The sequence below is a fragment of the Hordeum vulgare genome, chromosome 7H, assembly GCF_904849725.1.
Source record: "Hordeum vulgare subsp. vulgare chromosome 7H, MorexV3_pseudomolecules_assembly, whole genome shotgun sequence".
Lineage (NCBI taxonomy): Eukaryota > Viridiplantae > Streptophyta > Magnoliopsida > Poales > Poaceae > Hordeum > Hordeum vulgare.
Genome location: NC_058524.1, coordinates 276,800,572 through 276,825,987, shown reverse-complemented (window position 1 = coordinate 276,825,987; position 25,416 = coordinate 276,800,572). Strand labels below are relative to the sequence as shown.

Here is a 25,416-nt window from a genome sequence, read left to right as displayed (position 1 = left end):
AGCAGTAGACTAGCACATGTAGTGGGTTGTAGGTGGTACGGTCTACCCAGAGTAGAGAGTTAATGCTTCAGAAAGACTGTGTCTCGAATCTTCGACCAAGGATGTATTCGAGTCTTGTGGGAAAACTGTGCAAACCTCTGTCGAGTGTACAAACTAATCATGGATAGCCGTGTCCCCGGTTATGGACATCTTGAGTATCTTGTTCTTGGATTATCATGTTGATCTCATCACTCTAAATTAATTTGCTGGGTTAATGATGATGCTTAATTGGGATTGACTTGGAGGAACCTTCTCAATGTTTAACAACCACCATGATAGTTAAATAAAACTTATTCCTTTGTTGTAGGATAAAGATTGGTTTTATGCAAAACTGTTAACCATAGAGCTTTCCACCAGCCATATATGCATGTAGAGATAGCATTTCATTATGTTCATTACTCTATGTGTTACATTGCCAGCATATTCCATGTGTTGAGCCGTTTCAGGCTGCAACATTTCATGTTGCAGACTTTTCAGACGACGAGTAAGGTGCCATAGGTCATTGTCTTTCACTCAGCTATGTCGTTGGAGTTGATGGACTCCGTTTATCTTCCAAGCCTTCTACTGTTATTGTTTTTAGATGGCCTTAAGCCATATTATTGTAATAAGTTCTCTTTTAAGACATTTCAGCATTACGATCCAGGGATGACACAAATGCATAGAGACTAGACTGTTTGAGGTCTGGTCGCTACACCCCACCTCTCCCTGCCCCCGCGCCCACTCACCAAAACCCCCACCTTCGTTCTATGCCACCACCCATTTCCACGAGCAACCACCTCTCCCCCGGGGTTCTAGCGCCGCCGTGCTTCACGCTCCTTCCGGCCGAGCCTCCATCTTTCTGTCACGCCTCCCCACCGCCCCCACCCATGGACACCATCGGCCACCCTGTTGTCGCGGTGCCCCAAACCATCCTCCACATACCCCCATCCCCGTCGCCCACCACTACCTACCGTGATCTGTCGACAACCATGGGGATGACCGAGACAACCACGATGTCCCCCGAAGTCCACGTTCGTCTCCACCCACAGCGCCCCGACACAGCCTTCTCCGATTCTCCGACCTCCCTCCACCGTTGGCCAACGAGCCTGCCAGATCCCCACAAATCACGAGATCCACGCACCTCCACCCAGCCAAATTCTCCATGGCTCAGCCGCCTGATGTAGACGAGGCCCAGCATGCCCTCGTCGAACCATCAACGGCGACCACCTCCCGCGGGGGTTCCATCTTGGATCCGTGGGTGACAGTCGTGGACCGTGCACTGCGACCCCGCCTCCGCTACCGCGACGGGCTTGGATCCCTCTGCCGCCCCTCCTACTCCTTTGTTGTGTCCGAGATTCCACATGTGAATGCAGTCCATCTCACGGGCACCTGCAACTCTGTCTTCCCCTCGAGGAGGTACATCGCGTGCAAAGGTTCTTGGAGGTGTGTGGTGCCCTTGTCGTCGACAACTTCCTCGACGACAAGGGCACCACGCAGCTCCAAGAATCTCTGCACGCGATGTACGTCCTCGAGGGGAAGACAGAGTTGCGCAGCAACGCACGACGACGCCTCGATCTACCTGCATCCGAAGCAGGCAAGCAGTGTTGGAGTCTTGGAGAAGGAGCAGACATGAGTATTCTTGCATCTATTCTGTACGAGGAGAAGGAGCCCCTGCTGTACGAGGCCCCAATGCCCCATCCATCCATCAAAATTCAGAATCAGAAGGAGTAATCACTAATCAACAACAGACTTAACAGCATCCATCCATCTAGTACGTAGTCCATCCAACCATCTTTATTTAGTAATTCAAGTACTTTTCCATGTATGTCTAGGGTTTCAATCATTTAATGTATAAATTGCTTATTCTTTGTATCCTTTATTCATCTTTTCTTCATAATTTTAGGAACTGCCATGTTGCCTAAGAAGAAGCAATTGTTGGGTGCTGAAAAAAGGAAACGATGGTGTGCATTGATGCTACTATAAAACACATTCAAGCTGTCATATCATATTTTCAGAAGTACAGAGATGAAGGCTTTCAGGCTAGTATTTAGATAGCAAAAGCCATTGCATATGATATGGACATAGAGCCAGAATTTCTTACAAAACGTCAAAGGAAAAGAAAGAGGTATTATGATGAAACCAATGATCAAGATGAGGAAATACAATTCTTAGCTATGGAATCCTTCAGAGTTACTTACTTTCTAGTCATCGTTGACAAGGTAATTCTTTCATTGACCACTTGCTTTGATCAGTTGTAGAATTTTGAAAGGTTATTTGGTTTCTTATTCAATTCAAAAAATCTGAAGTCCTTGGATGATACCAATTTACGGGAATGCTGCACTACTTTTGCAAAATCTTTTTCTGATGATAACTCATGTGATGTTGATCTTGATGATTTTGTATGAGTTAAAAGTGTTGCACGCAACTTTGCCAGATGGTTTGATGTCAACGCTTGAGATTCTTCAGTTTGTTATGGCTGTAGATTGTTATCCAAATGTCTGTGTTGCATATCAGATCCTCTTAATAGTGCATGTGACTCTAGCCTCGGCTGAAAGAAGTTTCTCTAAACTGAAACTGCTGAAAAATTATTTGAGGTCTACTATGTTGCAACATAGATTGAATGGCTTGGCTATGTGCTGCATTGAAAAGGGTATCTTGGACAATGTTGATCTTGATTGTTCCCTTAATGACTTTGCATCAAGAAACGCCCGAAGAAACTTTTTCTGAATAATTAAATTATTATTGTTGTCGATGAAGTCACTCGAAACTTGGTTCTTATTTGAGGTAATCATGTCATTTTAGTTTCATTTCTCTATCTTTTCAGTATTATTATTGTCGATTTAGTAAGTTGAAATTTTGTTATTATTATTGTCGATGGAGTCACTCAATTATTATAGTTAAATATTAAACTAAAAATATATGGTCTTAGGACATAGGGGCCCATGTCATTGAGTTCGCCTAGGGAATCCCGAAACACAGGGCCGGCCCTGGTTGTCGCTGGCGTGTCACACGACCAACTGACAAAAGGGCGCCTTATGGGTTGTTTAGCGCCATGCAGCGCACATCATGCTCTCATGCAGTCAAGTTCACATGGTGTTGCAGTCCAACATCCATGGCAACATCACAAATGCTTGCAGTCCCGCAGCTCGGTTCTCGCGTGCGTGCAACTCATTTTTTTTTCTATTTCTATCTTTTTGATTTTGCAGCTCACGTAACTTTAGCTCATTTTGTTTCAATAACTTGAGCTCACGTAACTTATGCTAGCGTATGTAGTTCATCACAGGGAGGGAGGAGATGCTCTCGTGGAGGGGAGCTCACGCCGTGATCATGCAGCCCACAGCGCCGCCACAACAATCCCACATCCGTTGACTTCTTTGGTTCAATTTTGCTGCTTTGCTGCAGGGCGGTAGGCCACAGAGTACTCTAACTTCGACACGCACAAATGAAAAATGAACTTCATTGTATTCTGTTGCCCACATTTTTGTTAAAAAAACTAATGTAGTTCATATACTAAAAAGTTTGGTGGTTTTGCTCTATGAAAAACTGACAAGGTAGTTCACTACATCCCTGTTTTTAATTATTTTTTAGTAATTTTTTGTGCACTCAGTAATGAAAGAGAAGAGTGAATCATTGTTCCTCTAAAAGAAGTTTATTTTGTTGTTTGCGAAAATGTAGAGGGGAAATGAGAATAAAATATGGATGTTGATGCATGGTTGTGTGTAATGTGTAGGGTGTACATAAAAAATGCAGTCCACTCGCCTCGTCCTCACCTCGTCTATACCTATTAATAAAAGAAATAAGTATTCTTAGTCTGTCATGCTATTTTATAAAAAATCTATGATATTTCTGATATTAAAACCGCAGTACATATCAAATGTTTTTTTAAAACATTCATATCTTTTAAACCGTAACTCGAAATTTAACATGTTATATATGAAATTTGATTACAAAAATATATAGAATTTGAATATGATATTGTTTTACCTGTTAGAGGCAGACAATAAATAAGTACATGCATGACAAGAAAGAAAAAAATAAACATGTGAGCCGTGTGGAAATAGAAAACATGTGGAATCTTGAATTGTGCTTTTGTAGTCTAAGGTCATCTTTGTTTGGGTCATAACTATATATTCTTAGATTATAAACCATTTTTGTAAATTAAGAGCGTGTGGTCTTTTTTTTACGGTTGCAACGCATTGGTCTTTTTGCTAGTAACCAAAAAAGTATGCAGTGTACTATGGAAAAACCAACTCTATTGAGAAAAAAAATAAAAAAATACAGTGCACTTCGGTCCTAAAAATTCAACTCCGTAGGACTTCAAAGTACACTTCATTTGGAAAAGGAAATGAAACTGCATATCCTATTCCACTCCGTAAAACTGTATGGAGATGACAAAAAAATGCGGTTCATTTCTCGATAGTGTTGCGATTTACTTATGCTCGATGTAAAGTGCGGTCCATTTTCTCATCTTGAAAAATTCACATTGGATAAAAAACATGTAGTTCGCTTGTCAGTAGGATGTTGTGCGGTTTTTCGTCTCAAGCAGTGCGCTTTTTTGTTGGATACGGTTCACACGTCGATTTTGGTGTCGCAAAAAGCATTTGTCTATATTTCGGTTATTTCAAAACTGCTCTTAAACCGTAAGGATTTAGAGAGAATGTTCTACATGAAAAAGTTGTGCCTCGCCGATATCGTTCCAACGGCTTATCGTCTGCATCATTCCGACGGGCATTTTGGAAACATTTATGAAAAGACGTTTGCTGCCACTGGCAGCGGCGCCGTTTTCAAAATTGCTTTAAACTGTTAGAAATCTCAACAAATGACCAACATATGAAAGTTGTGCTTATTCCATAGCTTTCCAACGCCACATCACACACCTAATTGCGATAAACGGTTGGAAACATACAAGGGAAACGGTACCGGAAAATTCATAAAATTTGGAAAACAAAATTCCGTTTTGAGTTAATTTGAAATTACTCTCAAAGCAAAGGAATTAGAGAGTGTAATCTACAAGAAAACTTTGCACCTCGACGGTATAATTCCAACGCCGTATCATTTGATTCATTCCGACAAGGGGTTTAGAAAAACGCGAAAAAACGCTCGCTACCATTTATCGAGCTCCCATCATTTTCGAAACTGCTCTTAAACAGTTAAGAATGACGAAAAGTGCTTAACACAGAAAAGTTGCACATTTTCCATAGCTATCCAGCTGTATCCATAGCTATCCAACGGTATATTATACATTATACACTCCGTTCAGACAAGCGGTTTAGAAACTGGAGCAAAATGATGTCCAAAAAGGTGTGCAATTCTTTGTGCTGAGATTATAGTGCTCGTTTGATAGGGATGCAGTGCACTCGCGCTAACCATGCATTTCAGAAGTGATGTCAGAATAGTTATTCGGCACCTAGTGTCAAAATAGACTGTGTGTATATATAGATGGGTCTATTTTAACATCACCCCTTAAGACCCTATTCTCACCCCAATTAGCTTATTATTTTTGGGGGACCAATTAGCTTATTATGCCAACAAACTTAGACTACGACCATGTCTCGATCGAACTTCGATGGAAAAATCAAACGAACCGCTTACAACAAAAAAACAAAATCCCACCAAATATCAACCCTCTCCGATCAACACCACCCCGACCCAATCCACCTTCTTCCCCATCCATGGTCACCCAACGCCGCCTCGTCCACCTCCGTTTGCCGCGGCATGGGCTCCCCGAGCCACACGCCACCAGGGCTCCTCGAGCCACCTGTCGGATACCCATGCCGCCGGTAGGTGGGTGTTTGCTGCGAGATTCAGCTGGGGGTGGCTGTGAAGGGATGCACTAGGCGGAGGAGGTTCGCCACGCGCCCCGACTTCGAGTCGTCCTACCTCCGCAGGGCTCCCACGGCTCCTCCCCCGCACCCGGATACATCTCCCTCGTCCTACCTAGGCCCCTCCAAGGCGGCCCGCTATCGGAGCAGATAACGGCGGCCGCAGGAGGTATGTGAGGGTGTCTGCACACAAGGTCCCCGTGGATCGACCTCTACAGCCGCCGATGCCTATCCTGCCCTTCGCCAGCCCTCTCCTCAAGCTTGTCCACTTCACCTCGCCGACCCTATGTTTCGGATCCCGACCGGATCCGTACTGTAGATTACTTTCCTCAAATTGTTTTTTAGATTCCTCACCATTTAGTTCTCCCCTCAGCAGCCCCTCGTGCAGCCCACATGCTTCTCCCTCAACAGCCCCGCCGGATTCCAACGAGTTCTCCCACGCGAGCATAACCGAGTGGCTTCGTCCACTACCTGCAGTCCACGGCGCGATGGCCCCCTTCCGCTGGGTTGTTGGTCGCCCTCCTCCCCTGGATGCCTCCGCTTTCGTGCGTCTACATCTCGCGTGCAACATGTGTGCAGCTTTTAAAAACCACTTGTGCAGTTCACTTGCGTGCGGCGAGCTCACATAGATGTTTGTTGTGCTCTCAGATGGATGGGTGGCTACAGTTCAGTTGCAATTAGCAGTTAGTGCCAGGTTAGTGGGTGCAACAAGTAGTGTGCGCTGCTTCAGGTGAGCTCACCTCCGCGTGGTATGCCGGTGCGCCCGTGCAGTGCGGTGTGTGTGTGTGTGTGAAGTACGGGTTTCATTTCTTGATCTTGATGGCCTGTTTCTGCTTGTGTATGCAGATTACTACCAAGGGCACGTGCAGGGCGAACCGTACCAGGACCCTCCGGTGATGGCGCCGCCGCACTACGCCATGCCGCCGCTGTGGGTACAACCTAGCTTCCTTGAAGGCTGGTAAGTTAAACACTTGCCTCGTGCATGGCTAATTACTTTGTCCCCGACCGCTACTTTTGTTCAATCTTTGGCTTCCTAGATTTTGTAATCAGCTTCGATCAACAAAATTAAGGGCGTGTTTGGTTGCCTACATCGTTTTTTTTGACCATTTGTATACTTGTTCCAGATTTGTATACTTGTTCCAGTTGGACCTGGTTGAGCAAATGCAGACAAAAAATGAACATCTGCATGTTGATTGGTTGCGTGCATGTCCTCTCCCTGCATCGTAGCGATGCCTCTACGCATCGTGTTTGGTTGCTCGCATTGTATGTGATCACACAAGTGCATGTTGTTTGCTTACATACGAACGTAGACTTGTGCTCACCTTGTACCCTACTTGATGACCTTACCAATACCACTACAGCTTACACACATTCACACCAAACACACCAGCGCCACAACACAACTATGACGATGAACTGGACGAAGATCATAAAGTTCTTCAGCCTAATGGTCGACCTACCTTGCCAACGGCAAACTTGCTGCATGAATGCTCTCGCACATACTTGGAGTAAGCATCTTCTGCCGCGTACCTAGTCTTAAACCCTCCCGTGTGTTTACTCTTGCCGTACCCTGAAACTTGTTTGTTGCAAGCTTTTCATAAACTGTAAACCCCTGAAACCCTACCTTTGAAGACCACATACCACTTGCCCGGGCACAAGAGCAATAAGTTCAAGCAACAAACATTGCAACACACATACAATAAGCAATGAAGAACTCTAGGAGCAAACAGTGAAGCAGAAGAACATTAGTAAGCATGCATGATCATAGCAAGTTCAACCTACACTACTTTGATGTCATCCTAACACCACATCCAAAAATGTGTGCACTCCAAACAGCCCATTTTCGTCTCGCGCGGGTCTGGCTGGGCCTAATGCAGGCAACCAAACGCCTACTAACTCCCTAACTAGTGATTAGTAGCTGCCTGATCAACGATTGCTGCTGCGACCCGTCTATTATCTTCGTCGGCTCGAATAGGATCAGCCAAGCCAAGGCACCGGACCCGGCGTGCGTGAACTGTAGACAGAGATGGACTAAAGGATATTTACCACGTCTGTTGCCATGCTATCTATGATCTCTCTATATATATGCTATGTATTCGCTTATTGTTATCTCATTTCAGTGTTGCATGTGTAACTCGAATCCATCAATAACAAAGGCTTCATGATCTTACTCTGTTCCATCCTTCTCCTTGTCATCTACATGTTATTATTAATACTCTTTCAAGTGTGCTCGTTCGGTGTCGTGTGCTTGTTCACGAAGTAGAATGGAAAATTATTTTTTGAATGCGGGCAATGTCATCAAAATCTTCCATTTTTTCTGAAGCAAACCAGACTCGATTTTGGGGTGCAGGTGCAGTTCCCATGTATTTCATTTTTCTACTGGACAACTGTCGTCCGACCAGATGCATCATAGACCAGCGGTTCTGTTCTTGGATTCTTGGGCGCGACCATGATGTGCGGTTTGGTCAGAGTGGGTATGCGGTTCGACCAGACCAAGCATACAGATTGCCTATCGCGTGCAGGAAAATTTGTGAATGCATTTTATGTGTCCATGTGATGTTAATTATGTGTTTTGCATTTTTATGAGTGTGGTTGTGTAAAACAATCCAATACATACGTATGTTTTAAATCTCACTTTGTTCTCTCACAGAAGTTTGGTATAAAAATTCTTTGTTTTTCACTTGGTAAGCGAGAGAAAAGAACTTCTTTTTAGATGTAGTTCACTCTCCCTATGGTCCACTCGCTTGGTCTATGGGTGCGAGACAATATTAGTATGAAAAAAAGATACTTTCGTTAGTGTTGCGGTGGGTATTAGGCCGTTCGTTAACGCCCAATGTGAAGTGCTAAAAAAATGTTTGGAAAATTTCATGTATTTTTGCTCGAAAATAAAATAAAATAAACAATAAAGTCCACGTGCCCGTCTGATGCAGTGCGGTTTGCCGTCCAAAGCAGTAGAAATCATGAAGTTCCCCTGTTTGTCTCATGTAGTGCGGTGTGCCCTTCAAAACAATGTGTTCTTGCGCCTAATGCGGTTCCTGCGTTGATTTTGGTGTCGCTAAAAACAGAGTGTGTGCGTTTTGACAATTCCAAAACTGCTCTTAAACCGTAAGGAATAAGAGAGAGTTTTCTACTTGAAAAAGTTGTGCCTCGTCGATATATATCCTACTCCGTATAATTTGCATTGTTCGACTAGCAGTTTGGAAAAATTCACGCACATACGCTCGTTGTCAATCGTCGCCCACCACCACCCCGTTTTTAGAATTCATTAAAACCGTTAGGAATCTCAACAAATTCCCAACATATGAAAGGTGCGCCTACTCCACAGCTTTCCAAAGCCGTATCACATGCCTCGTTATAGCAAACAGTTAAAAACTACAGTTTTGATAAATTTAGAACTCCTCTCAAACTGTAAAGAATTAGAGTGTAATATACGTGAAAAAGTTGCACCTCGATGATACCTTTGCAACGCCATATCATTCGATTCATTCCGACAAGAAGTTTAGAAAAAACACGAAAATACATTTGCTGCCAATCGTTGGGCGCCCATCATGTGTGAAACTGCTCTTAAATCATGAGGAATCTCAGGAAGTGTTCCACATAGTGAAGTTGCGTATTTTTCGTAGCTATCTAATGGTATATTATATGCCTCCTTCCGACAAACGGTTTAGAAACTAGGGCAAAAATGATACAAACAAATGCGTGCAGATTTTTGTCCTAACATTTCAGTGTACTTTGGCTAGCTGTGCAGTTCTTTTAGTTTCCGGAGGAGGTTCCCAAGTGATGTCAGAACAACTATTCTGCAGCTAATGGGTGCATAAACGGTATATATATATATATATATATATATATATATATATATATATATATATATATATATATATATATATATATATATAAACTCTATTCTTCACCCAGGGTGCAGAATAGGTTGTTCTTCACCCGAGGTAATCTTACTTGCTTTTCATAAATAAATTACATTTAAAATACAAATAGTTACATTCATATTGACCCACTATGTAAAATTTGACATAAAAAATAAAAAAATAGGCTGTAAGACAAGAAATATGCATTTTATGTATATTTTACACTATGTTTTTACGTTTGTAATTTTATGTAAAAAAATATTTTTTACGATGGTTATATATTTTCTTACGCTCTCTTTTTACGTATGGAATAAGAAAAAAATTACGTAAGCAAAATTACGATGCATTGATGTTAAAATAGAGGGGGTGAAGAATAACTATTCCTCACCCGATATATATATATATATATATATATATATATATATGGTGTGCCTATTCTAATAACACCCATTAAGACCTTATTCTAATAAGAAAACAACTTATTCTCATAACACATCCGACCCACTCTTGTAGCTACAAACTAACCATTTGAAAAGACACTGCGGAACTGCATCGAGCAAAAAACAAAACAACCACCTTATCCTCTTCACCCATTCCCCATGACCACCATGTGACGCCCTCGATTTAATCGTACGTTAATCATATACGCAAATGCGTACGATCAAATTCATGGACTCACGGGAAGATATCACAACACAACTAAAGACACAAATAAAACAATACAAACTTCATATTACAAGCCAGGGGTCTCGAGGGCTAGAATACAGAAGCTCGATAAACACACGGGTCAGCGGAAGCAACAAATATCTAAGTACAGACATACACATGGGGTGCCTTAGAGAAGGCTAACACAAAAGAAATACGATCAAACGAGGCGAGACCTCCTGCCTGGGAACCTCCTAAACTACTCCTGGTCTTCAACGACCTCCACGAAGAAGACACCATCAGGGGGGGCAGGCGTCGGCAGGAAACTCCATCTCATGGGCTCCATCATCTGGTCGGAGCAACGGATCAAGGGGGCAAAGGGGGAGCAAAGCAACGGTGAGTACTCATCCAAAGTACTCGGAAGACTTATATCAGAACTATGCTAAGTATGCATCAGTATCAAAGAAGGGGTTTATATGTGGACTGACTGCAGCAATGCGAGAATAGAGAGAGAAGGCCTAGTCCTATCGAAGACTAGCATCTTCAGGGTCTTGCAGCAATAGACGAGAGTAGAGCAAGGTAACACAAATAATAGTCATATTGTTGCAACAATATTAATATGAGGTCACGCCGAGAGATCCTCCCTCGACTCCCTGCGAGGAAGCAATCCCGGAGCAATTATTTTAGTTAAGTAACAATTAGTTGTATAAGATCAGGGCACAACTCCAAGTCGTCTTGTAACCGTGGCCACGACTATCCGAATAGTTAATTTTCATCCCTGCAGGGGTGCACTAAGTTTCTCGTCACGCTCGATAACACACTGGCCGGACACACTTTCCTGGGTCATGCCCGGCCTCGGAATATCGACACGTCGCAGCCCCACCGAAGCTCAGCAGAGAGGTCAGCCCGTCGTTCTAACTCCTAAGCACAAAGGGTTCGTGGGCCCACTTGCCCTCCGCACTCCTGCACGATGCGTGGGCGGCCGAGGTCAGTCCTAGCACCCCTTAATCACAAGCGGAGTGCATCTCGGGACCACTCGGGCGCACGCCGCTCCATTGCTGACGTGTGAAGAGCTTCGGCTGATACCGCGACGTCGAGTACCCATAATTCTTCCCGCGTAGCCGGTTAGTGCGAAAAGGTCTCCGACCAACCCAGATCAAATACCCAAATCCATTATCATTTTAATTATGTCATCGACACCAACACGCGGGATTCCACCCGCCTAACATCTATTCATCAAAGATCCCAGTAACATGGTCAAGTAATTGTGTGGTTGTAACATCAGGGGGATCTGAGGCATCACCCTTGTTGGATCCCGAACGATGTATCCGTAAATGTGGACTTAGAGGAATCACCTTCGAGGGTCCCACACTTGAGGGGTTGCACGACAGAGGCATCGTCGGGAATGGTGAAAGAGTAGTCACCCTCGATAACCATGACCAACTAGCTGTACTACAGAGATATCATCAGGAGTGCTTCGCGAGGTGTCACCCTCGGTACCCGATAGTATCTCTGTAGTGCCGCCCAACTAAGGGGGTAAGTGTTGTGCCGGGTCTGGCTCGTCGATCAGGGATCGAGACTCGAAGACAAAGCGGGGAAACTAGACTAAGGGGTCAGAGGGGATGACTGCTCCACCTATACTAAACAGTTTAAAGAGCGGTACTGAAAGTAGGAGTTCATCAAAAATTAGGCTATGCATCAGAAATAGGAGCTAAGTACAACAGTAGCGAAATACAAATGCAAGCATGAGGGAGAAAGAATAGGCGATATAGGAATGATCAAGGGGGTTTGCTTGCGTTGTTGCTTTGCGGCAAAGGGCTGGTCGGCAGGGTCGTAGATGTACCCAGCAGCAGCTTAAGTCTCGGGGTCTACCGGAAGAAGAGGGGGAGAAACAATAAATAACAACAACAGGTGCAACACTATGGCAATATACAGGCTAGGCATGAACTAACGCAGTAACATCCGTCATAGACGGGTCGTGAAAATGTCACATGATATTTCCCGGGTCTCTGGCTACTACCGGACAGACTGAAAACGATGGAAAAGTTCCATGTTTGTTATGCTAGGGACGCGTGACACACGAATGGACCGCGTATCCCGGTTCGTCTCGTTCAGCTGATCAACTTTCATGTTGAAAATATTTTAATCCGAATTACGGAATATTTTACATTAATTTTTAAAGTTTTATTAATATTTAGAAAGGAAACACATATTTAATTAATTATTAAATACTTAAATATGACATCGCGGTGATGTCAGCATGACATCATCAGTCAACAGGGTTTGACTGGTCAAATATGACCAATGGGCCCCGTCGTCATAGGCACATTTTAAATGAATACATTAACTAATTAATTAATCCGATTAATTAGTGGGGGGACCCAGTTGTCATAGACTGATTAGGTTATTTAGTTATCTTAATTAATAGATTAACTAATAATTTATTTAAGTAAATATATCTAATCTTTAAACATTATTCTTAATCATTTATTTATTACTATTATTATTATTATTACCTTTTTTATATTCATTAATATTAAATGTTTTTATTTTAACACGGGGAGTGGGACCATTTGTCATACGCACATACTTAAGAGGTCATAATGAGGGGCGGACCCCACATGTCATACGCTATTGAATTATAAACAGAGTTAATTAGACTAATTAGGTTTAAGACAATTAAGTTAACTAAGTAACTTATTAATTAAATAATTGATTAATTAATCTTTTTTTGTTTAATGGACGGTGGGCCCCAACTGTCGGTGCGTGAATAAGCCATATGTTAGACTTGATCTAACACTATCGCCACAGTAAGGGGGACATACACAAGCAGCTGTTTAAAGTCAATTGATGAACCCACCCGGGCCCTCTTGTTAGTGACCGAGGGCGGGAGCACGCCGGCGGTGACGCTCTGGCGACGCCAGAACGCGGTAGAGGACATCGGGATCCGCCAGCCAAAAGAGGAGCGGAGGGGCTCGTTCAAATGGGCGGAGTGAGTCGCATCCAACTATGCTAAGAACGAGGAGGCTGGGGGTGATTCCGGCCGAAGGTGGAGAGAAGGAGGGCAGGAAGGAGTCCCGGCGGGCTCAAGGTGGCCAGTAGAGGAAGTAGAGGCGTGGGGAGGGTTAGTGGAGCCGATGGGGGATCCAGTGCGGTGGCGAGGTGGTATGGCGAGACTGGCCCCGTGGCGTTGCGGAGGAGGACCGACAGCAGGGTCGGGGGAGGCCGACGTGGCGCTAGTGGGGAGGGCCGGCAGCAATGGGGCGGCGCGGGGGCTACCATCGGGCACCAGCGTCGGGAGGTGCTGGGGTCGAGGGCGGCTCGGGGCGTGGTGGCGCCGGAGAGGCGGCCTGAGGAGGAGGCGGGGAGGGGCCCTGGCGGCGCGCGATGGAGAGAGCCGACGTTGAGCGGGGTCAGGGCAACGCTCGGTGGCGTGACACGCTGTGAGGACGAGGGGAGAGGAGCGTTGCGAGGGGAGGCTGGGCGATGGGGAGGGCCGGCGCGGCCGTGAGGCAGCGACGAGGCGGCCGGCCAGCGGTGGGGTGGCGAGGCGCAAGAGGGGGGCGAGGCGCTCGTGTGGGGGAGCGGCGGTTTAGGTCTCGGGGGGTTGGGGGGGTCGCGAGGCAGAGGGAGAGACGTGACGTGGGGCTCTCTGCCCCGATCCAGATCTGGATCGGGAGCGAGAGGGGTTTGCGGGGCGAGGGGAGATCGAGGGGAGCGAGAGGGGAACTGACGAGGGGAGTGTCTGGCGCTCGAGGGGAGTGGGGTTCGGTGGGCTGACGGGAGGGAGCGACGAGGGGGAGGCCCTGGCGGCGCCAGGTGGGATGCGGAGGGGTTCTCAGGGTGCTATGGTTTGGGATTAGAGGGGGGGTTTTATACCTCCCCAATTTAGGTGGGCTGGCCGGGTCATTTTGGCCCAGTTTGGCCCACGGGGTTTGTTTGTTTATTTTTTTTATTATTATTATTATATCTTTTTAATTTCTATTTCTATTTATTTTATTTTAGCGCAATAAACCCTCTCAAAAATAATATTTCCTAAAGGATAATTCTCCTAGGTAATATCCGACACACCCCAACATTATTATTCCGACATTCGAAAACTTTTATCGCTTGACTTAAATTTTAAATCTAAATTCGAACCGTTTTGAAATAACGCGAGATTAACGATAGGAAAACATGGTGACGTGGCATCCTTTGCATAGGTTTACTGTAGCAACAGTTGAGGATGTCACAACTCTCCCCTACTAACAAGAATTCTCGTCCCGAGAATTAAGAGGTAGAAGGAAAGAGCCCGGGGTATTCATCACGAAGATGATCCTCGCGTTCCCAAGTGGCGTCATCTTCAGAATGATTTGACCACTGTAATTTAAGGAACTTGGTGACTTTGCGACGAGTCTGACGTTGAGCGTGGTCGAGAATGCAGACCGGATGCTCTTTATAAGAGAGGTCTTGTTGCAGTTCAAGCATATCATGATCCACTGCTCGAATAGGATCCTTGAAGCAGCGAAGGAGCTGAGACACATGGAAGACATCGTGAACCTGAGAAAGGTTCGCCGTCAGTTCCAATTGATAAGCTGCTTTTCCACGCCTTTCGAGAACAGTGAAAGGACCATTATAACGAGGAGCTAACTTGCCCTTGATCCCAAAATGGTGTGCACCTCTCATTGGTGTGACATGAAGATAAGCTTTTTCGCCAGGTTGATAGACCATATCTTGATGACGATGGTCATACTGACTCTTCTGACGAGATTGAGCGGCCTTCAGATTCTCATGAATAATGCAGACTTGATCTTTAGCGTGTTGGGTATTATCCGAACCGAAGAGGGATCGGTCCATTGAACGGTGGCTCTGGAATTCCATATGAAGCCAAGTGTAATGGATACTTTGGAGTCAAAGATGTACATGAGAGTCAGGTTTCAATCCTATGGAACTTTGGGTTATGGGTCCATCATGTGGGCCGAGAGTAGGCAGAGGGGTGACATATTATACGGTCTTGGTAGCAAGACGTGTCAGAGGATAGCATGTCTGTTATGTTGGCAACAACGTCGGTACAAAGGGCGGGGGACGAATAAAAACATTTTCCTGCTCGCTGAAACGAGGCAGACCAATAGGCAAAGTTCTCGTCCACCGACGGCTACCGGAATGTTATCCACAATAGTAACATGGTCTTACTAATAGAGTTGTATACCGAGATTTTTACCTAACCAGGGAATTAACACTGCTTAGATAAGTTATGCCACAAGAAAGGTCAAAAAGACCACTAGAAAGGAAAAATATGTTCACACACACAAGTATTAAAGTATACCATTTCCGAGGAAAAAGAGGGTATGGTATACGTGATAGGTCATCAAGTACATAACCATTTAGATAAAGAGGTAGAAGAATCATGATGTTTACCCATACCATACGGGTTGGATAATCGATCAAGATCAATTTAGCATTGTGCTTCCAATGTTCTTGTTGAAATTTGAAGTACCACATCCGTGCTTCGGGATAGCATTGACATGGTTATCATGCAAAGGTCAAACTTAGGGTATACAAAAGGATCCACGAGGAACAACTTATGAACTAAGGCATATAGTTTTCGCATGGAAGAATGGTTAATCTTACATATGGAAGAATTTATAACAATAGGTCATTCGGCCCGGTGTGCTAGGCAAGACATCACCATACCATATTACATAAGACCAAAGTTATAATTATTGGAAAATGTTCCAACCACCATATGTGCACTGAGATTCAGGTCTGATTGGTGTCGAAACACCTCAGACTCAGGATGCCCAAGAGGAAACTGGGACCACCAAAAATAGACGAGATCATAATGCAAGATTCCCGGGATATGAACTACGGAAGCAAGTATTGGATCATGAGTTGGATTGTAAGACACATGAACACAATGCCAAGACATTCGTGCCCACGTGGAATTCTTAGATCACAATGCAACCGAGTACTCATTTGGAAACCACCATCGAGGATATCAAGGCCCTTGTGTATGCCTCGATTAGCTCTTATGAAGGAAACTTCTTTTCCTTGATCAAATCACTCAATGGCTTGGGACGCTAACAGAAGTTATATGAAGTGAAGATAGCAAATCTTCAACACATATAACACTTCGCACATGCGTGAATGATTTGGGACGATCCTAGAGGAAGCAAAACAAACTTTCACATATTCACGACGGCAAGAATGCACGTGAACCTTGGGAAAACACTTCTTATCAATTATAATCTTTATGAACTAGGCACAAATGATAATGCTTTCAAGAGCTTCATCGCGGAACATGGAGAAGCTGAGGGTGTGGCTGATGGGCTCAACAATAATTTCTCAAGATTTTGACAAGGGTGAATTTCCAAAATTATAATATCAAGGAGATATCATTTGTCAAATCAAATGGTATAATATCGTATGCTCGAGGGAACAACAACAATTAAACATTGGTCGAAGGGTGCACTCGAAAATACGGACGGAGTAGCACAACCAATGTAAAAAATGATGAGTCAACACCCAACACACTAAGAATGAAACAATCAGTTGTTAACCTCAAGGCAATAGGGTTGCCAGAAGTATTGGAATCACACATCAGAGTTCACTTGTTGGTATTCCTGTTTGAAACAACACGGGACCAAGAAATGAATGGTGATGTCGAGAAGTATTACTATATCAAGAATTTTTAAGACGTGTGCAATGCTCATGACATTCTTGACATAAAAGATAGTAATACTCCAAGGTAGAAGATAACATAAGCTAAATAGAAAGGAACTTAAGGGACAACACAAAACACGAACACGTTTGTGTTGGAGGGAAGGCAACAAGGGTGTCGATGATAATACAAATCATCGAGGGGCAAGGACGATATTTCTCATCATGCATTCGATTGATACCCTGAAGGAGATCAGGACGCTGATGATGATCACGACATGTTTGTCGAGAAGTTTCATGAAGATGTAATCATTCAGCGACATCATCAAGTAAAGGAATAAAGAAGCGAAAGGTTGTCGGAACCACAGATAAGACTGCTAGCTCAGAATGAAAATTGCCCTTCAAAACAGCCAATATGATGTGGAAAGCTTGATGTGAGCTTAACACACAATTGGAAATGTGTTCCTAATAAGGAGGGCATAGATAGCATGGTCAAGCTCCAACATGACGATGATGACGTAGCTTAACAGCTTGGAATGACATGATCGAGTACAAACTCGTAAGCAAAGAAGATTACTAAAAGTTTTTGAATCGCAATGCGTACTCGATTCAGTTATCGATGTACTCGCGTGTCCAACAACTCAAACACGAGGAAACTGGAATTAATGAAAATATCATAGTTGATGAGGAGCTCACACGAAGTTATATAGCTCCGTGATATCCTCGAGCTACAAGGAATAATACTCAGATCAACATTAAGGCTTGGACCGGTGTATTGATCTGAAGAAGACAAGTACTTTAACTCATCTGAGAATGAAATCAAGGTAGGACAACATGGTCGGAACCACGATTGCAAAGGACAAGATCAGAGATACCAGATCAAATCATAGAATTAATGATTATTGATACGAGGAGTTACTACGATAGGATCAACGTTGTTTCCATGGGCATGAACACAAAGTTCAAGGTCGACTACCACTTCATCAATGCATCACCTTCCATTTACCCCTCGCCTTTGATCAGGTTGTAGCTTTGAAAGGATATTAGGCAAGGCACCAGAAGAGTAAGACTCATGAAAACCTTTCCACGTCATATTGATTTAGGAAGGCATAGGTTCAACCCGTCGGGGCATCTTAGGAACATATACCATACACTCCAAGAGTAATTAACACATGCTTGAAGGGCATGGCTGACAAAAGCGTAGGGTACAACTTATCAGAGGGAGAGGACACAATTTACCAATGGCATTATGTATCAAGGGAACAATATCACAAGAATTTTTTGAATGTACAGGATGCCGTCGGATAATAACCCAGCAATGGCTCTGGCAATCCACAAAGGACCTGCTGTGAGTATCAGTACTCGATCAGAGGGAGATAGGATGCAATGCCTGAGGTTATAGAACATTTGAAAAATACTGATACTTAATTACCAAAGGAATTAGGATTTCCAGGTTGGTGTATCATAATCAGATGCTGTGATCAAATACAAGTAAGTTGGATGGATTTATATGGACAACCACCATAGTTGATTTGTCAAGAACCAGCTCTGTTTGAAAGGACGTCTAAGCCGGAAAATAATTTATGAGTATCAATAGATGATTGTGTGCATTCACACAAAGGTAGAATGAATAAGATCACATGAAAATCACAAAGGATTTTAATGAATGCTGCTAGACATATGAATTTAACCATAACACAAGGAGGTGAGAAAGGTCAAAAGCAATAGGCTACTGAGGATTCCGGAAGATCGAATAGCAGTTCGAAGAACTTTCGAAACCCATGACAACTGATGACGGACGGATCCCTGATAAGATAATTCGTTGCATCTCATAAAACAAGAGCAATTGGAAAAGAAAGTATGGACGACATTTGTATGTCGTCATCCATAGGGGTTGACGGAGGAAGGGAAATTGCAGAAGCGATGCACATCAGCTCTCGACAGAACGTCAGAGAGTAACTTCGGAGCCTTCTTACGGATCAAGTCATCGTGTGGAATTACGGGGCTCTCCAGGAGGAAATATTTACAAGAATCTAATGTTAGAGTTAGCAAAATCTTTAACCCGAAAGAGAAGAGAGAGTAGAACCCAGAGTATAGCAAAGGAGTAAAATATACTAATACCACCCAATTGAGATGTGGGCCCGTAAGCCACAACATCAAAGTTAGTAAGTTTTTCAAATACTAGACTCAACTTCGGCCAAGGAGATGGAAAGGGGGCTACCTACAGGCAGTCGGCTCTGATACCAACTTGTGCCGCCCTTGATTTATTCGTACGTTAATCATACACGCAAATGCGTACGATCAAACTCAAGGACTCACGGGAAGATATCACAACACAACTAAAGACACAAGTAAAACAATACAAGCTTCATATTACAAGCCAGGGGCCTCGAGGGCTAGAATACAGAAGCTCGATAAACACACGAGTTAGCGGAAGCAACAAATATCTGAGTACACACATACACATGGGGTACCTTAGAGAAGGCTAGTACAAAAGAAACACGATCGAACGAGGCGAGGCCTCCTGCCTGGGAACCTCCTAAACTACTCCTGGTCTTCAGCGGCCTCCACGAAGAAGACACCATTGGGGGGGCACGCGTCAGCAGGAAACTCCATCTCCTCAGCTCCATCATCTGGTCACAGCAACAGATCAAGGGGGCAACGGGGGAGCAAAGCAACGGTGGGTACTCATCCAAAGTACTCGAAAGACTTATATCAGAACTATGCTAAGTATGCATCAGTATCAAAGAAGGGGTTTATATGTGGACTGACTGCAGCAATGCGAGAATAGAGAGAGAAGGCCTAGTCCCAAAAAAGATATAAAAAGGTACATAAAACATACAAAGAAGGCAAGATAGCAGCGTGAAACCATCAAAAAATATAGATACGTTTGAGACGTATCGAGCATCCCCAAGCTTAACTCCTGCTCGTCCTCGAGTAGGGAAGTGATAATAATGAATTTTTGATGCTTTCATGCTACCTAGCATATGTGTCCTTTGTAATTCCTCTTATGTGACGTGAATGTTCAGATCCATTAGATTCAAAACAATAGTTTGCTATTGATGTGGAAACAATAATAATTCAAGAAAACTAGCAAAGTAATCATGAACTTTCAAAATAACAAGGCCAAAATAAAGTTAGCCCTACAAAAGCATATAGTCTGGCTATGCTCTATCATCATTGCACAACGAATTTAAATCATGCACAACCCCGGTATTGGCCAAGTATTTGTTTCACACCTTTACTTTCTCAAACATTTTCAACTCTCACGCAATACATGAGCGTGAGCCATGGTTATAGCACTATAGATGGTGTGGAATGTGGTGGAGGTTGCAAGACAAAAAGGAGAAGATAGTCACATTAACTAGGCATATCAATGAGCTGTGGAGATGCTTATCAATAGATATCAATGTGAATGAGTAGGGATTGCCATACAAATGATGCACTAGAGCTACAAGTATGTGAAAGCTCTTAAAGAAAACTAGTGGGTGTGCATCCAACTTGCTTGCTCACGAAGACCTAAGGCAATTTTTAGGAAGCCTATCATTGGAATATACAAGCCAAGTTACATAATGAGAATTTCCACTAGCTATATGGTGGTGAAAAAACGAGAGACTCTCAATCATGAAGATCATGGTGCTCAATATGCACAAGTGTGGAAAAAGTGGTAGCATTGTCGCTTCTCTCTTTTTCTCTCTTTTTTTTAAATTTTGGTGGGCTCTTTGGCCTCTTTTTTTTATGGCCTTCTTTGGCCTCTTTTATTTCCTCACATGGGACAATGCTCCAATAATGATGATCATCACACTTTCAACTCAAAACTTAGAGCAACTATGACTCTGTATGGAATGCCTTCGGTAGTGTACCGTGGCAATGATCTAGAAACATCATGCTAGCTATCTTACGATCATGCAAAGGCAATGTAGACGTGGTGGCACATATCATGGTGGTAGTTGCATGGCAATATATCTCGGAATGACTTTGCAAAAGCCATAGTAGGTAGGTATGGTGGCTGTTTTGAGGGAGGCTAATGGTGGGTTTTGTGCACCAGCAAAAGTTGCGCGACACTAAGAAGATAGTGATGGTGGAAGGTGAAAGTGCATGTAAACCATGGACTCAACATTAGTCATGAAGAACGCATATACTTGTTGCAAAAGTTTTATTAGTAATCGAAACAAAGCATTCAACGCATACTCCTAGCGGAAGGGTTGGTAGGTATAAACCATCGCGCGATCCCGACCGCCACGCAAAGGATGACAATCAATATACTAATCATGCTCAGATTTCATCACATAGCGGTTCACCATACGTGCATGCTACGGGAATCACTAACTTCAACACAAGTATTTCTAGATCCACAACACCTTACTAGCATGACTTCAATATTACCATAACGACAACTCAAAACTAATTGAGATGAATCAAACTTCTCTAACTATTCAATGCACATGAAGGTGGAAGTTTTCGTATCCCTTTGGATAACTACCCCTTTTGAGACTACTTTCAAAGCATAGATCAACTACCAAGCCACGCACCGCTGTGCTCTAAAAGGTATAAGTGAAGCACATAGAGCAAAAGTATCTAGCTCAAAAGATATAAGTGAAGCACATGTGAGCTGAATTGTCTACCGAAAGATATAAGTGAAGCTCGACAAAATCACGGTGAGTGCATGTATCTCTCTCTACGTGTGCAGCAAGGATGATTGTGACACAACAAAAAATAAAATACTCCAACGATACAAGACGCTCCAAGCAAAAACACATAACATGTGGTGAATAAAAATATAGCCCCAAGAACGTTACCGATGGATTGAAGACGAGAGAGGGGATGCCTTCCCGGGGCATCCCCAAGCTTAGGCTTTTACGGCATCCTCGAATCTCTTGGGGTGCCTTGGGCATCCCCAAGCTTTAGATCTTGCCACTCTTTATCTTTTTGTCCATAAAACTTCACCCAAAACTTGAAAACTTCAGAACACGAAACTTAATCAGAAACTCGTGATAACATTAGTACAAGAAAGCAAACCACCACTTCCTTAGGTACTGTAGCAAACTTAAATTCTACTTGTGCTGATGTTGGGTTACTGTACTTTCAATCTTCCATGGCTAATACCCCCCGATACTATCCATAGTTTCATCAAAATAAGCATACAACACAACAAAAACAGAATCTGTTAACAGCAGACCAGTCTGTAGCAATCTGTATGTTTTTATTCCTCTGGTACTTAAATTTTTTTGAACAATTACGACAGTCTGAAAAATTTGCATAGAAATCAGCAGCAAAAAGAATCAACTCAAAATCTCTTACAGAAAAAAAATGAAAATTCGTTTCGTGAGCAGAAAGTTTCTGTCTTTCCCAGCATGACCAAACGATAATCCTCAAGACTAATCATAACGGTTTTGCTTGGCACAAACGCAAAAAGAAACAAAAAAAACACAATCATAACAGAATTATGAAATGTGGAAAACACAAAACATAAAGAAAAAGGATAAATTCATTGGGTTGCCTCCCAACAAGCGCTTTTGTTTAACGCCCTTAGCTAGGCGAAAGTGATGGAATCACGTATAGTCATCTTTGGTGCTTAAACCATAAGTAGCCCTCCTCATAGATTCATAAGGAAATCTTATTTTCTTTCTAGGAAAGTGCTCCATGCCCTTGTTTAAGGGAAATTGTAATCTAATATTCCCTTCCTTCATATCGATGATAGCACCAATTGTCCTTAGGAAAGGTCTACCAAGAATAATGGGACATGAAGGATTGCAATCTATGCCAAGTACAATGAAATCCACGGGTACATAGTTCTTATTTGCAACAATAAGAACATCATCGATCCTCCCCATGGGTTTCTTGACGGTAGAATCCGCAAGATTCAAATTAAGAGAACACTCTTCAATCTCATGAAAAACCAAGAGTATCACATAAAGACTTTGGAATCGCGGAAACACTAGCACCCAAATCACACAAAGCATTGCACTCATAGTTTTTGACCTTGATTTTGATAGTAGGTTCCGACTCATCATGAAGTTTTCTAGGTATAGGGACTTCTAGTTCGAGCTTCTCTTCAAGAGATTTCATCATAGCATCTATGATATGTGCGGTAAAGGCTTTACTTTGGCTATAAGCATGTGGAGAGTTTGCATTGGATTGCATGAAAGAAATGCATTCAAACAAGGAGAAATTATCATAATTGAATTCCTTGAAATCCAAAGTGGGAGTTTCATTACTACCCAAAATTTTGACTTCTTCTACTCCACTCTCACACCTTTATCATCAAGATAGGCGGACTCCGAATCATCGGGGCGTCTTTCAACCAAAGTGGATTCATATCCAGCCCCTCCATCAGTAGGTTCGACATGCGAAAACAAAGATTCAAGAGGAGACACACCAAGCACTTTAAGATCTTCGTGATTTTCATCACAAATTTCAGGTTTAGCTGCCATCTTATTGACTAAGGTAGCCTGCTTGTCATAAATTTGGCCCACCAATTTTTCAAGATGCGCAAACTGGAACCGAGTGCAAGGAAATTATTGGCCATATCATCGACCTCTTTATTCAAGCAGACCAAAAAGGAATTTTGCTCTTTTAATTCCCTACAGAAGTAACTATTTTGGTCAAACTATGAAGACATGAAACCTTTGACAATAGTTTCAATCTCCTCCAATTTCTGAAATAGTTTTGTTTGGCCATGAGGAAAAATCTCTCACGAACAAACCTAGGAGCACGCGGCGAAAGGGAAAGGCAAAAAATCAAAAGAAAACGGCGAAGGAGAAAGGCGAATGAAAACGACAAATGTGAAGTGGGGGAGAGGAAAACGAGAGGCAACTGACAACAAAAGTAAATGCAAGAGAAGAGTTTGTGAGACCTACTTGGATAGATCTTGATTTCTCCTCCCCGGCAACGGCTCTAGAAATACTTCTGATGGCTGCTGTGTATCCCTTGCAACGGCGCCGGAAATAGTTGTGTCGACGGCACCAGGAATCCTTCAGCTGCGGCTACGCCTTAAGGGACTTCCTAGGCAAGTATGCAAAGGATTTCCCCCGTGGCCTTGGAGCCTTGCATTGGTGTTCCCTCGAAGCGGAAAGGGTGATGTAGCACAACAACGGTAAGTATTTCCCTCAGTTTGAGAACCAAGGTATCAATCCGGCGGAAGAGTATCTCAAGATCCTGCACAAACACAAAAGCTTGCACCCAACGCTATGAAGGGGTTGTCAATCCCTTATAGATTGTTTGCCAAGTGAGAACTAAAAGCGACAAAGTAACAAAGCAAAGTAAAAGCGGAGTTGTAAACGATGGATGTGAATAGACCCGGGGGCCGTAGTGTTTACTAGTGGCTTCTCTCATGAAAGCAAGTAGACGGTGGGTGAACAAATTACTGTCGAGCAATTGATAGAACCGTGCAGAGTCGTGACGATATCTATGCAATGATTATTTCTATTGGCATCACGTCCGAAACAAGTAGACCGATACTTTCTGCATCTACTACTATTACTCCACACGTCGACCGCTATCCATCATGCATCTAGTGTGGTAAGTCCATAAGAACACAGTAACGCCTTAAGCAAGATGACATGATGTAGAGGGATAATCTCAAGCCAATGATAAAAACCCCATCTTTTTACCCTTGATGGCAACTGCTTGATGTGTGCCTTGCTGCCCCTACTGTCACTGGGAAAGGTCACCACATGGCAGAACCCAAAACCAAGCACTTCTCCCATTGCAAGAATCATAGATCTAGTTGGCGAAACAAAACCCAAGATTCGGAGAGACTTACAAGGATATGAAATCATGCATATAAGAAATCAGCAAAGAATCAAATATATATCATAGATAATCTAATCACAAGTCCACAATTCATCGGATCTCAACAAACACACCGCCAAAGAAGATTACATCGAATAGATCTCCATGAAGATCATGGAGAACTTTGTATTGAAGATCCAAGAGAGAGAAGAAGCCATCTAGCTACTAAGTACGGACCCGTAGGTCTGAAGTGAACTACTCACGAGTCATTGGAGGGGCAATGATGATGATGAAGAAGCCCTCCAGCTCCAAAGTCCCCTCCGACAGGGTGCCGGGAAGGGTCTCCAGATGAGATCTCGCGGAAACGGAAGCTTGCGGCGGCGGAAAAGTATTTCCGAGGCTCCCGTGATTTTTTGCGGAATATTTGTGAATTTATAGGCCAAAGATCTAGGTCAGGGGGCAGCCAAGGAGGCCACAAGCCTGCCCACCGCCGCCTCCCCCTGGTGGCGGAGTGAGGGCTTGTGGGATCCCTGGAGCCCACCTGGCTTGGCCCAAAAGCCCCCTGGACTTCTTCCGTTCGGGAAAAAATCATTTCAGGGTTTTTCTTCCATTTGGACTCCGTCCCAAAATCAGATCTGACACTTGGCACTGAATTAATAAGTTAGTCCCAAAAAAGATATAAAAAGGTATATAAA

At 43.4% G+C, this 25,416-nt stretch overlaps 1 protein-coding gene across 12 annotated transcripts; it reads left to right on the top strand.

Moving 5' to 3' along the window:
* Window positions 1-5,467: 5,467 nt before the first annotated feature.
* LOC123412417 lies at window positions 5,468-8,520 on the top strand. 12 transcript variants are annotated; one of them, XR_006613502.1, is made up of 4 exons: window positions 5,492-6,009; window positions 6,217-6,411; window positions 6,489-6,570; window positions 6,687-7,033. XR_006613502.1 is itself a non-coding variant. In XM_045105357.1 (3 exons), the coding sequence occupies exons 1-3, from the start codon at window positions 5,585-5,587 to the stop codon at window positions 8,291-8,293; spliced, it is 429 nt and encodes a 142-aa protein (XP_044961292.1). In that variant the 5' UTR covers window positions 5,482-5,584; the 3' UTR covers window positions 8,294-8,520. The 12 variants fall into 12 exon arrangements, 1 of the variants encoding a protein (XP_044961292.1); XR_006613501.1 differs by having other exon boundaries at window positions 5,493-6,411; window positions 6,687-6,798; window positions 6,965-7,033; XR_006613499.1 differs by adding an exon at window positions 7,202-8,010 and having other exon boundaries at window positions 5,499-6,411; window positions 6,687-7,103.
* Window positions 8,521-25,416: the final 16,896 nt, after the last annotated feature.

What these genes read in the sequence shown, in the direction of transcription:
- LOC123412417 (XM_045105357.1), top strand. Translation starts at nt 5,585, where the DNA reads ATGGAAAAATCAAACGAACCGCTTACAACAAAAAAACAAAATCCCACC. An exon ending in GTCGGATACCCATGCCGCCG is followed by an intron (nt 5,799 to 6,686) that starts GTAGGTGGGTGT and finishes TTGTGTATGCAG; the next exon opens with ATTACTACCAAGGGCACGTG. An exon ending in CCTAGCTTCCTTGAAGGCTG is followed by an intron (nt 6,799 to 8,190) that starts GTAAGTTAAACA and finishes TTTGGGGTGCAG; the next exon opens with GTGCAGTTCCCATGTATTTC.